We start from the raw sequence: 16,000 nt of genomic DNA on the forward strand, positions 1-16,000 counted from the left end.
TGTCAGGGATGTCGCCGTCACAATACTTTTGTCTCATTGTCATCATCATCATCAACATCATAATCATCATCATCATCACTAGTTTATCCATGACTTGAGTGTCATTTTGTATATCTGTCTTTTGTCGGTGATCCACAAACCTGCAACAATAAAACACACACACATAACTTGTTGGCATCTACCATATACCTGAAACAATAAAACACACATACATAACTTGTTGGCATCTACCATATACCTGCAACAATAAAACACACACACATAACTTGTTGGCATCTACCATATACCTTCAACAATAAAACACACACACATAACTTGTTGGCATCTACCATATACCTGCAACAATAAAACACACACACATAACTTGTTGGCATCTACCATATACCTGCAACAATAAAACACACACACATAACTTGTTGGCATCTACCATATACCTGCAACAATAAAACACACACACATAACTTGTTGGCATCTACCATATACCTTCAACAATAAAAACACACAGACATAACTTGTTGGCATCTACCATATACCTGCAACAATAAAACACACACACATAACTTGTTGGCATCTACCATATACCTGCAACAATAAAACACACACACATAACTTGTTGGCATCTATCATATACCTGCAACAATAAAACACACACACATAACTTGTTGGCATCTACCATATACCTGCAACAATAAAACACACACACATAACTTGTTGGCATCTACCATATACCTGCAACAATAAAACACACACACACATAACTTGTTGGAATCTACCATATACCTGCAACAATAAAACACACACACATAACTTGTTGGCATCTACCATATACCTGCAACTATAAAACACACATACATAACTTGTTGGCATCTACCATATACCTGCAACAATAAAACACACATACATAACTTGTTGGCATCTACCATATACCTGCAACAATAAAACACACACACATAGCTTCATGGCATCTACCATATACCTGCAACAATAAAACATACATAACTTGTTGGCATCTACCATATACCTGCAACAATAAAACACACACACATAACTTCATGGCATCTACCATATACCTGCAACAATAAAACACACACACATAACTTGTTGGCATCTACCATATACCTGAAACAATAAAACACACATACATAACTTGTTGGCATCTACCATATACCTGCAACAATAAAACATACATAACTTGTTGGCATCTAATTGGAATGCTGCCTTTGTGTGTCTGAGTAGAGAATCGCTGAGGTATCTAAATGGTTTGGAATCGGACTGCCTGAAGTGAAATTGATGATGATGGTGACAATAAATAATAATTAATACAATAACTAACAAAACTAATAACAAATATGATGATGGTGATAATATAATAATAATATTAATAAATAATAATAATATATAATAATAATAAATAATAATAATAATATAATAATAATAATAATAATAATAATAATAATAATAATAATAATAATAATAATAATAATAATAATAATAATAATAAATAATAATAATAATAATAATAAATAATAATAATAATAATAATAATAATAATAATAATAATATAATAATAATAAATAATAATAATAATAATAATAATAATAATAATAATAATAATAATAATAATCTACTACTACCACTACTAATACTACTACTGCTGCTACTACTACTATGACGACTACTGATACTACTACAACTACAGCAACTACCACTACTACTACTATGACGACTACTGATACTACTACAACTACCACTACTACTACTATGACGACTACTGATACTACTACAACTACAGCAACTACCACTACTACTACTATGACGACTACTGATACTACTACAACTACAGCAACTACCACTACTACTACTATGACGACTACTGATACTACTACAACTACAAAGTAGAAAACGGTAAGGGCTGCCTGAAGCCGGTGATCGTAAAATACTAACGAAAGAGTGAAAATGGAAAGGCTTCGTATGGGAACAAAACAGACAATGGACGTTTCGGGTACAAACCCTTCGTCAGCACAACAATACACAAATAAACGTGGAAAACAAATAAAATATAATGGAAAATAACTTGTGTCGTCTGTACTCAATGGTGGTTGCAGTATGAATGAATGTTAGCGTGGCTTGGATAGAGGATAGTGTGCCCCAGGGGGGTGATCTAATTGATAAGCAGAGGTCAGCGTCAGGGAACAGAACTTTCCAGACTATAATGGAAGATAAAAGACATATTGGTAGTAGTAGTAGTAGTAGTAGTAGTAGTAGTAGTAGTAGTAGTAGTAGTAGTAGTAGTAGTAGTATAGTAGTAGTAGTTGTAGTAGTAGTAGTAGTAGTTGTAGTAGTAGTAGTAGTAGTAGTAGTAGTAGTAGTAGTAGTAGTAGTAGTAGTATGTAGTAGTAGTAGTAGTAGTAGTAGTAGTAGTAGTAGAACGCTGTATTGGAACAGTAGGGGGGGGGGGGGGTTTGGAGGGGGCGAGGTGAAAGGGTCACGGCGGAGGTGGGGAGGGGGGTTTGTTGGATGAGCGAAGGTCGAATCTTCGCGAAGGAACGATGCGATAGTAAAGTGGAATACACCAATAAATAGATAGATGGATAGGCAGATAGATAGGTAGATGGTCAGAAAAGAGGGGAGAGAAGGGAGAGAGAGAGGAGAGAGAGAGAGAGAGAGAGAGAGAGAGAGAGAGAGAGAGAGAGGAGAGAAATTAATAAAAGAAAAAAATTTAAAATAAAAATTAAAAAAAAACAAAAAAAAAAAAAACAAAAACAAAAAAAAAAAAAAAAAAAAAAAGGGGGGGGGGGACGGGGGGGGTTTGGTTTGAGGCGGACGAGGGTAGAGAGGGGGAATAGAGAGAGAGAGAGGAGGGGGAAAGAGAAGAAGAAAAGAGGGAGGGGGGGAAAGAAGAAGAAAGAGAGAGAAGAGAGAGAGAGAGAGAGAGAGGAGAGAGAGAGAGGGGAGGAGAGAGGAGTAGAAGACGAGGAGAGGAGAGAGAATGAGAAGGAGAGAGAAGAGAGAGAGAGGAGAAAGGGTGAGGATGGGGATGAAGTAGGGAGAGTAAACAGCCGAGTGATAGCTGGGTCATATGATATTAATGGATGAAAAGTGGATGATTGGACACAATGAGAGAGAGCTAGAAGTAGATGACTATGAATCGGTGATAATCAGTAGATAGATTGCTAGCTAGCTAGTAGATAGATAGATAGATAGATAGATAGATAGATAGTAGGTAGTAGTGAGTTGTATTTTAGTAGTATGAACGTAGTAGTAGTAGTCGTAGTAGTAGTAGTGGTAGTAGTAGTAGTAGTAGTAGTAGTAGTGTAGTAGTAGTAGTAGTGGTAGTAGTAGTAGTAGTAGTAGTAGTAGTAGTAGTAGTAGTAGTAGTAGTAGTAGTAGTAGTAGCAGTAGTAGTAGTAGTAGTAGTAGCAGTAGTAGTAATAGTAGTAGTAGTAGTAGTAGTAGTAGTAGTAGTAGTAGTAGTAGTAGTAGTAGAAGTAGTAGTAGTAGTAGTAGTAGTAGTAGTAGTAGTAGTAGAAGTAGTAGAAGTAGTAGTAGTAGCAGCAGCAGTAGCTGTAGTGGCAGAAGTGAGAGCAGCAGTGGTGATGAATATGGGTGACGTTGACATCTAGTGGTGGTCAATCCTGGTGTTGAGTCCGCGTGGAGTCAGCGTTCCCAACAACTTGATCAGGTGAGTTTCCCTACGTCGACGGGCGGAAGTGTCCGAATGGCAAAAACTGAGCACACACACACGCACACACTGTACATCGCAGTGGTCTGGCAGATTGAAGTGTCTGGCCACTGCTGTGTCTGCACAGTTCGATATGTCACGCAAGTGCTGCACGAATCTGTCACCCAGCCTCTTTCCGGTCTCACCAACGTAAGCAATCCCACACAGGGAGCACGTAATCGCATAGACTAGATTACGGTCAGTGCAAGTAAACGGCCGCCTGATGTCCCAAATCTTGTCTGGAAAGCTGACTCTGTCATACTCCCACAGGTGCCCACAAGTCTTGCATCGGGGTCGCATACACGATCTGGCTTTAGGTCCATCCCTAGGTATGGGTTCCAGGCGGCTTCTGACCACTACTACTACTACTACTACTACTACTACTACTACTACTACTACTACTACTACTACTACTGTTCATACTACTAAAAGTACAACTCTTACCTACCTACTATCTATCTATCTATCTATCTATCTATCTATCTATCTATCTATCTATCTATCTATCTATCTATCTAGCTAGCTAGCAATCTATCTACTGATTATCCACCGATTCATAGTCATCTACCTTCCTAGCTCTCTCTCATTGTGTCCAATCATCCACTTTTTCATCCATTAATATACATATAGACCCAGCTATCACTCGGCTGTTTACTCGCCCTTCTCACCTCCCCTCCACCCTTTCTCTCTCTCTCTCTCTCTCTCTCTCTCTCTCTCTCTCTCTCTCTCTTTCTTTCTTTGTCCCCCCCTCCCTCTTTCTCCCTCCCCCCTCTCTCTCTCTCTCTGATTCCCCCTCTCTACCGGTCCGCCTCAAACCAAACCCCCCCCCCCCCCCCCCTTTTTTTTTTTTTTTGTTTTTTTTTGTTTTTGTTTTTTTAAATTTTTATTTTAAATTTTTTTCTTTTATTAATTTCTCTCTCTCTCTCTCTCTCTCTCTCTCCCCTCTCTCTCTCTCTCTCTCTCCTTCTCTCCCCTCTTTTCTGACCATCTACCTATCTATCTGCCTATCCATCTATCTATTTATTGGTGTATTCCACTTTACTATCGCATCGTTCCTTCGCGAAGATTCGACCTTCGCTCATCCAACAAACCCCCCTCCCCACCTCCGCCGTGACCCTTTCACCTCGCCCCCTCCAAACCCCCCCCCCCCCCCCCCCTACTGTTCCACTACAGCGTTCTACTACTACTACTACTACTACTACTACTACAACTACTACTACTACTACTACTACTACTACTACCACTACTACTACTACCAATATGTCTTTTATCTTCCGTTATAGTCTGGAAAGTTCTGTTCCCTGACGCTGACCTCTGCTTATCAATTAGATCACCCCCCTGGGGCACACTATCCTCTATCCAAGCCACGCTAACATTTCATTCATACTGCAACCACCATTGAGTACAGACGACACAAGTTATTTTCCATTATATTTTATTTGTTTTCCACGTTTATTTGTGTATTGTTGTGCTGACGAAGGGTTTGTACCCGAAACGTCCATTGTCTGTTTTGTTCCCATACGAAGTCTTTCCATTTTCACTCTTTCGTTAGTATACTACAACTACAGCAACTACCACTACTACTACTATGACGACTACTGATACTACTACAACTACAGCAACTACCACTACTAGTTTCTACTACTACTACTACTACTACTACTACTACTACTACTACGACTACTACTACTACTACTACTATCCTTACTACTACTACTACCAAATAATACATAGGAAAGTGATAAACGACAACTCACTCACCATCGTCCAAATTCGAGTCAAACCAGAGCATACCAGTAGTGGGTGGGTAGGTCACATCTCAGACACCATTCTCCACATTGAGGTCCTCCATGGCTTTGCTGATTGTCTCTATCACCTCCTTCATATGGTACAAACAAACAATTTTAAAATGTCATTAGTGATAAAAAAGTCTGGATTATATATTATAACATTCTATCTATAGTATGAAAAATAAAACAAAACAAAACAAACGTGTTATGTTTTGTTTTATGTTTTTAAAAGAAAATGGGATAGTAAAAAGTTCAAGAATTACAATTAAAGCACCCAAGAAAAAGTAAAACATAGGGGAACTGGGAACAAATAGGGATCAGATGTGGATTCCAAGAGCATATCACCAATGTACTTAGTTTGAGATCACCTACAAGTCTCATCCAGACACAAACACAAAATCCAACAAAGAGGAATACACACAAATGCTGACATTATACATTCAAAATAAAAAAATCTAATAATACATAACAGAGAAATGATTTACAAAGAACAAAATATCATCTCCCAAAACAATAACTATGCATTTGTCTGTTTCCATCCAAGCCAGGACTCCAGCCAGGGCCAGGACAAAACCAAGTAATCTCATTCCAAGACGAAGACAGAAAGCATGTTGGAAAACAGATATAGGGGGATAGAAGACACAGTATGTACCTCCATGCCCACTATGGGAGGTCAGGAACCCCACCCAAAACAAACTTGTTAAAAAACTCACAAAAACCTAGACTTTTAAATGTCGAGGGTGCGTCCAATTCGAACCATGCACGAGCAATTTACGGTAAAAATTCATTTTTAAAAACTCTTCCAGCGCCATTGGCCGGACTGTGCGACCAGAGCAGAATCTGTTCTAATGGCCAATGGCCGCAGAGTGTGGCCAGTCTTGAAAGGCAGAAAACAATAATGTAATCCAATCCTATTTTCTACAAAAGTATTACAAATTGAACCAATGGAGACATTCCTTTCATCAGAACATTCCACTGGCCCTAGGGGGTATTTTAATTGAGATTTTGCGCCAAATTTAAAAGTCACTTTGTCTTAGCTTGTCATTCTCATGCTGCCTCAATCAGGTGTCAGCCATTTTGTGACGGAAATTTGAATATAGCCAGAGCACTGAAATAGTTAAAGCTAATATTAAATCCCAACAGAGAATAACCACAATCCTTTACTTGGAGGGAATAGTCATGTGATCTTAACAAACACGACGTGTTATTGCAGAAGCTACAATTTAAAATAAAATAATTTTCAAAATCATCTCTCTGGCACTAACATGGTTAGAGTAATCGTCGTTTTGCTATGTAAGGGTTTTTACAGCACATACAACACTGTTGGGTCATTTCAACACCAGTAAAAAAAGAAGATGACAGTGGAAAAATGTAGGTATGAAGTTGAAAGCACTGAAAAAAAGGAAGACAACTGGTTTACATAGAGAATAGAAGATTCCATGATCTATCCACTGATGTGTCTATTTTGATATCACCTAAAAGTCCCATCCAGGCACGGGCAAAGCATCCCGCTATGAAGGATACACTCAAATGTTTACAAACTACAGTAAACAATGTACAATATTCAAAACTATTCAAAACAAATACTAATGATAATAGAACATATTCTTATTCCAACAGGCTTTCTTTTGATTATGTGTATAATTAGTGTTGTTCGTGTACTGTGTTAGGGCTGAATCTTTGTTATGTGCCCAGAGCCCTCCAGATGAAGGGATATATAAATATTTAATTGAATATTTATGTTGTGTTAGGAAGTACACACGGTCACGCACACACACACACACACACACACATATATACTTATATATATACAAATAAATAAGTTCACTCACATATTTTTTGCTGAAACAATCGTTTCTAGTGTTTCGGCAAAAAAATATTTGAGTGAATTTATTTATTTTTATATGCTCTAACCAACATTATCGAGCACTCTCGTACCTACAAGTGCCCACCACCACCCATAAATATATATATATTTATAAATATGTGTGTGTGTGTGTGTGTGTGTGTGTGTGTTATTGTGTACTTCCTAACACAACATAAATATTCAAAATGCTGTAAAATATGAACACATTTAGAAAGGCCAAAATACCTCGACGACTTTGGGATCCGAGATGTGAATGTCTTTCTTGACCACAGTCCCACCAAACAGTTTCTTCTTCTTCTCCTCCTTTAGAGATAGAAAAGACAAAAATAAAACAGGTGAAACAACAAAAAAAAAAAAATTAAAAATTGAGCTTTATATAGCGCAATATCCACTAAATGTGCTCAAAGCGCTTTACAAGGGGTCATTGAACAACAGCAACATTTACCATATAGGACGGGACATGACGCCTGTTAGGCGATATTACAATTTTTCGGACAAAGACAACGCTGTAAACGGCCAGGTACTCATTTTACACCTGAGTACGGTGAGAGAATGTGAGTAAAGAGCCTTTTCCAAGGACTCAACTTTGAGCCGAGCGCGAGGCTCGAACCCAGGACCTTCCGATCCGAAAGCGAGTGTCATACCACTAGACCACATAGCCGCAAACAACAGTATAGTAATCAAACAAAAAAACAAATCACTATTCACATGCAATAGGGGGTGATTTTTTGTTGTTGTTTGGTTGTTTTAAAGGGTTTTACAGTGCTCGAGACACGTCTAAGTGGAGTATGAGTAAAAAATAAGAAAATGGTATAGTAAAAAAAAATTATAGATTTACAATTGAAAGCAAACAAGAAAAATCAAGACAAAGGGGAATGGGTGTAGATTCCATGAGCACACTATCAGTGTACTTAGTCTGAGATCACCTGAAAGTTTCAGCCCGACACATGGACAGGTCCCCACTAAGAGGAATATATATATATATATATATATATATATATATATATATATATATATATATATATATATATATATATATATATATATATATATATATATATATATATATATATAAACAGAAAATAATACAGTGCATAACAGAGAGATGGTTAACTAACACAATACATTTGACTGTTTCCCCCTCAGCCAAGGACTCTGACAAGGGAAAGGACATAACCAAGTAATCTCATTCCAAGACAATGACAAAAAGCAATTGGAAAACAGATATAGGGGGTATAGAGGATGCAGTAAACAAACTCCTTGCCCACAATGGGAGGTTGGGAACCCATCCAGGGGAGTGATTTTTACTCTAGTAAATAACAACTGGGGGTCCCGATATAGCTCAGTTGGTAGAGTAATCACTTCATAAGCAAAGGGACTGAGATTGAACCCGGGTGAAGTCGAGATTACCACTTGTCCATCCAACAGTGATTGAGTAGCTGGGTCTGCTGGTGGAATGTACTTTGCAATAGACTAGCATCCTATCAAAAGGGTAGCAAACAATTACTTATGCCCGTTTCACCATATAGAGACCAGGATAAACTCTGACTTAAAAAAAAAAATAATAAGACTAGGGTCCCCGATAGCTCAGTCTTAAGGAAAAAGACCGAATGTTTACTAGTAGTAGTAGTAGTAGTAGTAGCGTATGGCTACACCTCCAGATGTATTTCGTCAACCCAGCTTCTACAGTCTTCCTGTGCCCTAAGGATGATTTCGTAGCCACCTTCAAGTTTTGTGACTGGACAGTGGAGGACGATGTGATCGTTGGTCTCTGGGGCTTCCTGACATTTCTGGCAGGTATCACTGTTTCCAAGTTTCCATCTGCACATATTTGATGCAGTTCTGCCATGTCCAGTTAAGAGGCGGTTTGAGGGAATCCAGTATTTCCTGGCGTTATTGAATTGTTTACTAGTAATAAGAGGCCAGATACGGTCTTTTCCCTTAAGATGGCTGAGTTGGAGGAGCATGCAATTGTTGAGATTCTACCTGAGGTCTAGACTTTTACCTGCTTCTCTTCATTATATAGTATTACCCTTAAATCATAAAAAAAAGGATAAATATCAATCTAGCTTTGCCTTAACTGTTACATTTAAACGACTAATAATTTTTTCTTTAAATAAAAAAAAAAACAAAAACAAAAAAACAAGAACAAAAAAAAAACCCCAAAAAACCCAATTCAAGTCTCCGGCAAAAACCAAAAAAACCCCACCTAACTGATAGCTGGCAAAAGGTCATCCCTGACCTTCCCAAAGTGCACTCCCAAGGTCGCCCAATGGCAGTAAAAAAACCCCACTCATTCAAGGAGATCAAGAGTCTTATAGTATTATATTAAAGACCTTCTAAACATATATGTCCCCAATAGAAACTTGAGGTCAAGCAATGACCAATCAATCCTTGTCAAACCTAAGCCATTGCGTAAAATAGGTGAACAATCTTTTCAATTTTCAGCCCCCATTTTTGGAACTCTCTCCCATCACACGTGAGATGCTCGGATTCGTTGACAACGTTCAAATCTTGCTTAAAGTTTTATCTTTTTACGTCATAATGTTGCAATATTATTTTCATATTTTGTTGTTGTTAAATTGAATTCGTATCACGTTTCCTTCACACTTGTCTCACTGTAATATGTTCTGTTTTATATCACTGTAAAGTGCTTAGAGCCTGTCACAACGGGGTAAAGCGTTATATAAATGCCATTTATTATTCTTATTATTATTATAGAGAACCAACTGACCTTGAGTGGAATCTCAATGCCCTTAGCCGTCTTCTTGGGACAGGCCTTCATCTCCTGGTAGGTGAGGACCCAATCTGTGTCCCAGGACCCAAACAGCTCACCTCTCTTGGTGATGAGGACTCGTCTGTTCGGGTCGGGTGGGGAAATTTAAAAAAAAAAAAGGCAGGGAATGCTACAAGCTGGTACAACAGTAAATTGATAAGATAAGATTTAAAAAAACAAAAAAAAACCCCAAAAAGCCCAATAAAAATTAATAAAACAGCTTTGAAAAATAAAAAAAAAATACCAAGAACAGAAAGAACTCTTCAGGCTCAAAACCCTTCATCAGCCAATACATGTCAGCAGATCCATGGAAATATCATCACTGGCTGTTTTAAAAATAGTTTTTTAAAAGAAGCAGCCTGGTCCAGTGATATGCTCTTTGTTTTATACAAAGGAGGGGGGGCCGGATAGCTCAGCTGGTAAGAGCATTAGATTCACACGAAAAGAGACTGAGATCAATCCCGGGTGAAGTTTTCGGATCCCACAAGTGATTGAGCAGCTGGGTCCATTAGATCTGGCAGAAAGTACTTTGCAATAGACTAGCTAGCATCCTATCCAAAGAGTAGCAAGCAACTGCTATTGTCCATTTGACACTATAGAAACCGGAGCAGAGGGTATCTAGTTTGACTCCCAACTGCACGTTGCGGCCCTGAGTAGATCACTTGGACCTATCTCACTTTACAGCACTCGACAGCAGCTCATGCCTAGACTATTCCAGCCTTTTAACTCACTCAACCCTGACACCGACTATATCCGTTGTTTACCCTGGCTACTTTTACCCCATGCCTATTTATTACATTTTTTTCTGAGACAAATTATTGGCTATTTTCAAAGCTCATATTTTTAATTTTTAAATGTTAATGATAGTTGAATACAAAATATCTATGTACATGCTCATTTTTAATACAATTTTTTTCAAATTTGAAAAGTAGCAAAAATCTCTAGGGTTGAGTGAGTTAAAGACAAATTTCCTCTAAGGGATGAATAAAGGGAGTTTAAAAAAAACAAAAACCTCAATCCCGCCTAACACCGACTATCTCAGTATTTGACGGTGGCTACTTTTACACAGACATGATTTAAATATTTCTAAGACAAACTATTAAAACTACTGTTTTGAAATTTTAAAATGTTATTTGTAGTACTCTTCAACAGTCGTAACGTCACTTCCTTCCTAATGACGCATGGTAACTTAGTAACACTGGCTCTAAACTATCGGAACAATGGCGGACGCCCGTATGAAATATTTCTCCGGCGAGCATAAAAGCGTATCCAGAGGAAAAAAACCCATAAATTTGATCATGTTTTGACTTTTACACATTCTGATCACAAGGCATATGAAAAGTTCTAGCCAGCATGAAGAATAAAAAGTAATGATTTTCTTTGTTTAGAACCTAGATGGTCGCCGTTGCCGGACGGCGTGACATCAGACTACTGAATCCAATTGAACACAACCATGTTTATATGCCAATATTCTTTGACATTGAGTAACTGAGTATATTTGATATTGAGTAACTGAGTATATTTGACATTGAGTAACTGAGTATATATTCACAAATCTCTTGGTCGAGGGGACAACACAGAGTGTCAGATTTCTAGAGATGAGTGAGTTTTAAAAAATGATTTATTCATTTTACCCGATGCCAGATGATTATGTCTGTCTTGAGAAGGACTTTTAGCTACCTTCTTTTTGGGGGTGGGGGGGGGGGGGGGGTGAATATAAATCAGAGAAGTGATTGGAGCAGGCACTTGTGCTGATAATACCAAGAAATGTGAGTAGAAAAAGTGCCAGAAAATAGACCATAAAAAACGTTGTGGCGATTGGGGGCTCGAATGCTGCAAAATTTTTTAAAAATTCTATCTTGTCTTCTGGCACTTTTCTACTCTCTTCATTCCTTCTTATTGGAGACAAGAAAAGGTGCTGAGATGTGAGAAACCCGGACACGTGGCATTCCGGATTATAAAATCTATTCCCCCCCCCCAAACCACTTACTTGTCTGTGATAATCATGACCAGCTTTCCGTCTCGACTCAGGTTGATGTGCATCCGGTAGTCGTCCGTGTCCAGGTATTTCCCTTTCTCCGTCTCTCCCAGGAGGTAGTAGCCCTCTGCCTCGCGCAGGACGTAGGGACGGATGATGTTGTCCTTCTGCATGTGCCGGGGAGGTCGCAGTCGCTGAATGTCTTCGCTCATGTCAGTTATCCTGTCAAACAAAATTGGTGTTTTTTTTTTGTTTTTTTTGTTGGGTGTTGTTGTTGCTTTGTTTTTATTAACTCTTTCAGCGCTGAAGTTATATTCGCATTTCCCTCCAAGTAAAGGATTGCGGTTAGTCTCTGTTGGTTACAAGGGTTGGGATTTAATATAAGCTTTACTCTTTCAGCGCTGAGGCTATATTCGAATTTCCGTCACAAAATGGCCGACACCTGATTGAGGCAGCATGAGAATGACAAGCTAGGACAAAGCGACATTCGAATTCGGCGCAAAATCTCAATTAAAATACCCCTCTAGGGCCAATTGAATGTTCTGATGAAAGAAATGATACCATTGGTTCAATTTATAGTACTTTTGTTGAAAGTAGGATTGGATTACATTATTTTTTTTGCGGCCATTGACCAGTAGAACAGATTCTGATCTGGCCGTACAGAGCGGCCAATTGCGCTGAAAGAGTTCATTTGCATCCAAAACGTGAACGTATCATATGTTTCCCATCATCTCAAAGCAATGTTATGGCTGAATGAGTCCAGTGCAGAAAATTGACTTCATAGACACAAACGAGAAAATGGGGTTAATTTCCACATGATTTAAAAAAAAACAAAAAAAACTTTTGAGTATTTATATAGCGTAATATCCACCAAACATGATCAAAGTGCTTTACAAGGTGTCTCTAGACAACAGCAACAACACTCAACATGTAGGACGAGGCGTGACGCCAATAAGGCAATATTACAATTTTTCTGACAGAGACGACAACCAGGTACTCATTTTACACTTGAGAGAATGTGATCACAATGCTTTCTCTCTATTTTACTTTTAATTTCAACACACACTATGAGAAGATAACATCCCAGCCCAAACAGCAATGACAGAATATTTCCTTCATGGCAACAAATACGTAGGGAGACCACCAACATCAATAGTAACTACCCTGAACCAGGACCTCTCTACATATCAGAAATTTCTGGATTCAGATGAGGCCGAATTAATCCCTGAAGAACTAAGAAATACTGCAGTGCCCGTGCCCTCCGTACTAAAGTCACAACAAGATCTTGACAGCCTCAAAACTCTGGCCCAGGACTGTGACCAATGGAAACAATTAACAACATGGATGGAGAGAGCAGCTATAGTTATCGAGCATGACTGAATCTTTTTTTTTTTTTTTTGTTGCTTTAGGTCTCTTCCAACACAATTGAGGTTATATGAGAGACCGCTGAAACAAAAAAACAAGCAATCTAACAAAAATAGTACAAATGTAAATCAAAATCATAACCTAAAGATATCATAAGCTAAATTATAAATAATCAAGAACAAACAGGCAGAAGATTTACAGAAAAAAAAATATCCCCTGTCAAAAATACAATCACAAACCAAAGAAGCAGGATAGGCTAGTAAAGAAAAGAAGAAACGACATCACTATCGGATCGTATACCCATGTGAACATCATAGGTATATGATTAGAGGGTGATGCTCCCATCCAACCACCCGCATGACTGAATCACCTAATTCTCAGCAAGCATCATTCGGACTGCAAAGCTTAATACTACTACTACTACTATGTGAATAGATCACACATCAAAATCAACATTCACTTGATTATATGACAGATATGTTTGCCAACCAGATAGAAAGTATAAATTGATATTTTTAATACTCTCCACAAAGGAAGAAAATTTTGCTTACTTCAAAGCAGACTTTAAGACAAACCCGATAGATTTAAGAGTATCTGGCAAGGTTGTGCTACAATCCCTCTTTGTTTACAAAATTTGGGGTACATTGTGACCGCATGGTGTTACTAAAAATAGCTTATCTGAAAAAGGTCAATTCCTCCACAGTGGCCATGTGTGATCAAGTTTCCATTTGATACAAAACATGTACACCTTTGGCACTAGAATGCTGTCACTATCTACAGCCAGATACTACTCATTTACACTTGTGTTGAGTGAAGGACTGTTTAAATTGCCTTACCTAAGGACACAGCAAAGGGGATTTGAGGTTTGTGATCATTGTGACCTATGGTCAAAGGTCAATGATCAAACTCAACATCGTTTGTTTGTTTGTTTTTAAGGGTTTTACGGCACTTGCAACACATTTAGGTTATATCAGCGCCAGTAAAAAGGAAGAAAATTGGACAGTGAAAAGATTCTAGATGTACAATATAAAAGGACTTGAGAAAAAAAGTAAGACAAAAAGGGGAGTGGTTCAAATAGGGAACAGATGTAGATTCCAAGAGCACACTATCAGTGTACTAAGTTTGAGATCACCTAAATGTCTCACCCATACACCAGCAGAAGATCCCACTTAGAGGAATACACTCAAATGCTTACATTATACATTCAAAATAACATACATAAGAGAGAGATGATTTACAAGGAAAAAAAATATCATCCCCAAAACAATAACTATGCATTTGACTGTTTCCCTCCCAGCCAAGCACTACCGCCAGGGCCAGGGTTAAACCAAGTAATCTCATTCCAAGACAAAGACAGAAAGCAAATTGGAAAACAGATATAGGGGGATAAAAGACATAGTATGTACCCCCCTGCCCACTATGGGAGGCCAGGAGCCCCAACCAGAAACCACATTGTTGTGGTGCTAGAAGAGACTTCACGGAAGCCAAATTCTTCCATATAATAATAATAATAATAATAATAATAATAATAATAATAATAATAATAATAATAATAATAATAATAATAATATGTCTTTATTGTCCCCAAAAAGTGGCAATTTGTCATTTGGTTACACATTTATAACAATACAATATTGACATAGACACACTCACACAAGATGCACACTAGTAACATAGTAGTTATCGTAAAAACAAAAAAAAAAAAAAAAACAAAAAAAAAAAACAACCCGGCATCAACAACAACAACAACATCATCATCATCGTCATCATTTAGTCTATAATATCAGCAATGATGAAAGAGTTACCTTCTGATTCCTTCAAAGGAGCTGCTGGCAAAATCCACGACACCGCTGGTGGGTCTCGTCACTACGCCTACCAGGCCTTTACCCATGCCTGGTGATTGAGGTGAGGGGTGGAGTTATTGTCAGGATTGGTGGTGGTGGTTTTGATGATGATGACGGTGGTAATGGTGGTGGGTGTGCAGGTGGTTGTGGTGGTGTTGATGATGATGATTATGGTAATGGTGTGGTGGATGGTGAGGATGATTATAGTAATGGAGGTGGGCAGTGGTGGTGAGGATGATGATGATGATGATGATGATGGTAATGGCAGTGGGTGGTGCAGGTGTTATGGTTGTGGTGGTGTTGATGATGATGACGGTAATGGTGGTGGGTAGTGGCGGTGATGATGATGATGATGATGATGATGATGATGATGATGATGATGATTATAGTAATGGTGGTGGGCAGTGGTGGTGAGGATGATGATGATGATGACGACAAAAGTTGAATGACAAGATTACAACAAGATGTGAGAAAAGGAGGTTAAAGAGGAGGAAGACGAATGATATCAGAATTGCAAGTAGTTAGTGGTGAAAGTTGATTCATGAAAACAATTTGCTACAAACATTAAACGACACTTTCCTGGGAAGGCGGACACAAACAAAAATACACCCAAAAAAAAGAAGAAAAGAAAAAAAAAGAAAAGAGAGAAAAAGATAAAA

At 38.2% G+C, this 16,000-nt stretch overlaps 1 protein-coding gene across 1 annotated transcript in view; it reads right to left on the bottom strand.

The window, feature by feature from the left end:
- The window catches only part of LOC144960489 (intermembrane lipid transfer protein VPS13A-like), a 215,573-nt gene continuing 199,573 nt past the window's right edge, over positions 1–16,000 (bottom strand). Inside the window, exons 82-87 of the mRNA XM_078893643.1 lie at positions 15,303–15,390; positions 12,145–12,354; positions 10,113–10,236; positions 7,604–7,681; positions 5,483–5,600; positions 1–140 (exon numbers count right to left, since the gene is read on the bottom strand). Coding sequence (XP_078749769.1) covers positions 5,541–5,600; positions 7,604–7,681; positions 10,113–10,236; positions 12,145–12,354; positions 15,303–15,390 — 560 coding nt within the window. The 3' untranslated portion in view covers positions 1–140; positions 5,483–5,540. The remainder of the gene's footprint in view (positions 141–5,482; positions 5,601–7,603; positions 7,682–10,112; positions 10,237–12,144; positions 12,355–15,302; positions 15,391–16,000) is intronic.

This window comes from Berghia stephanieae, chromosome 15 (assembly GCF_034508935.2).
Source record: "Berghia stephanieae isolate SIO BIC M18660-M18661 chromosome 15, UCSD_Bste_1.3, whole genome shotgun sequence".
NCBI lineage: Eukaryota > Metazoa > Mollusca > Gastropoda > Nudibranchia > Aeolidiidae > Berghia > Berghia stephanieae.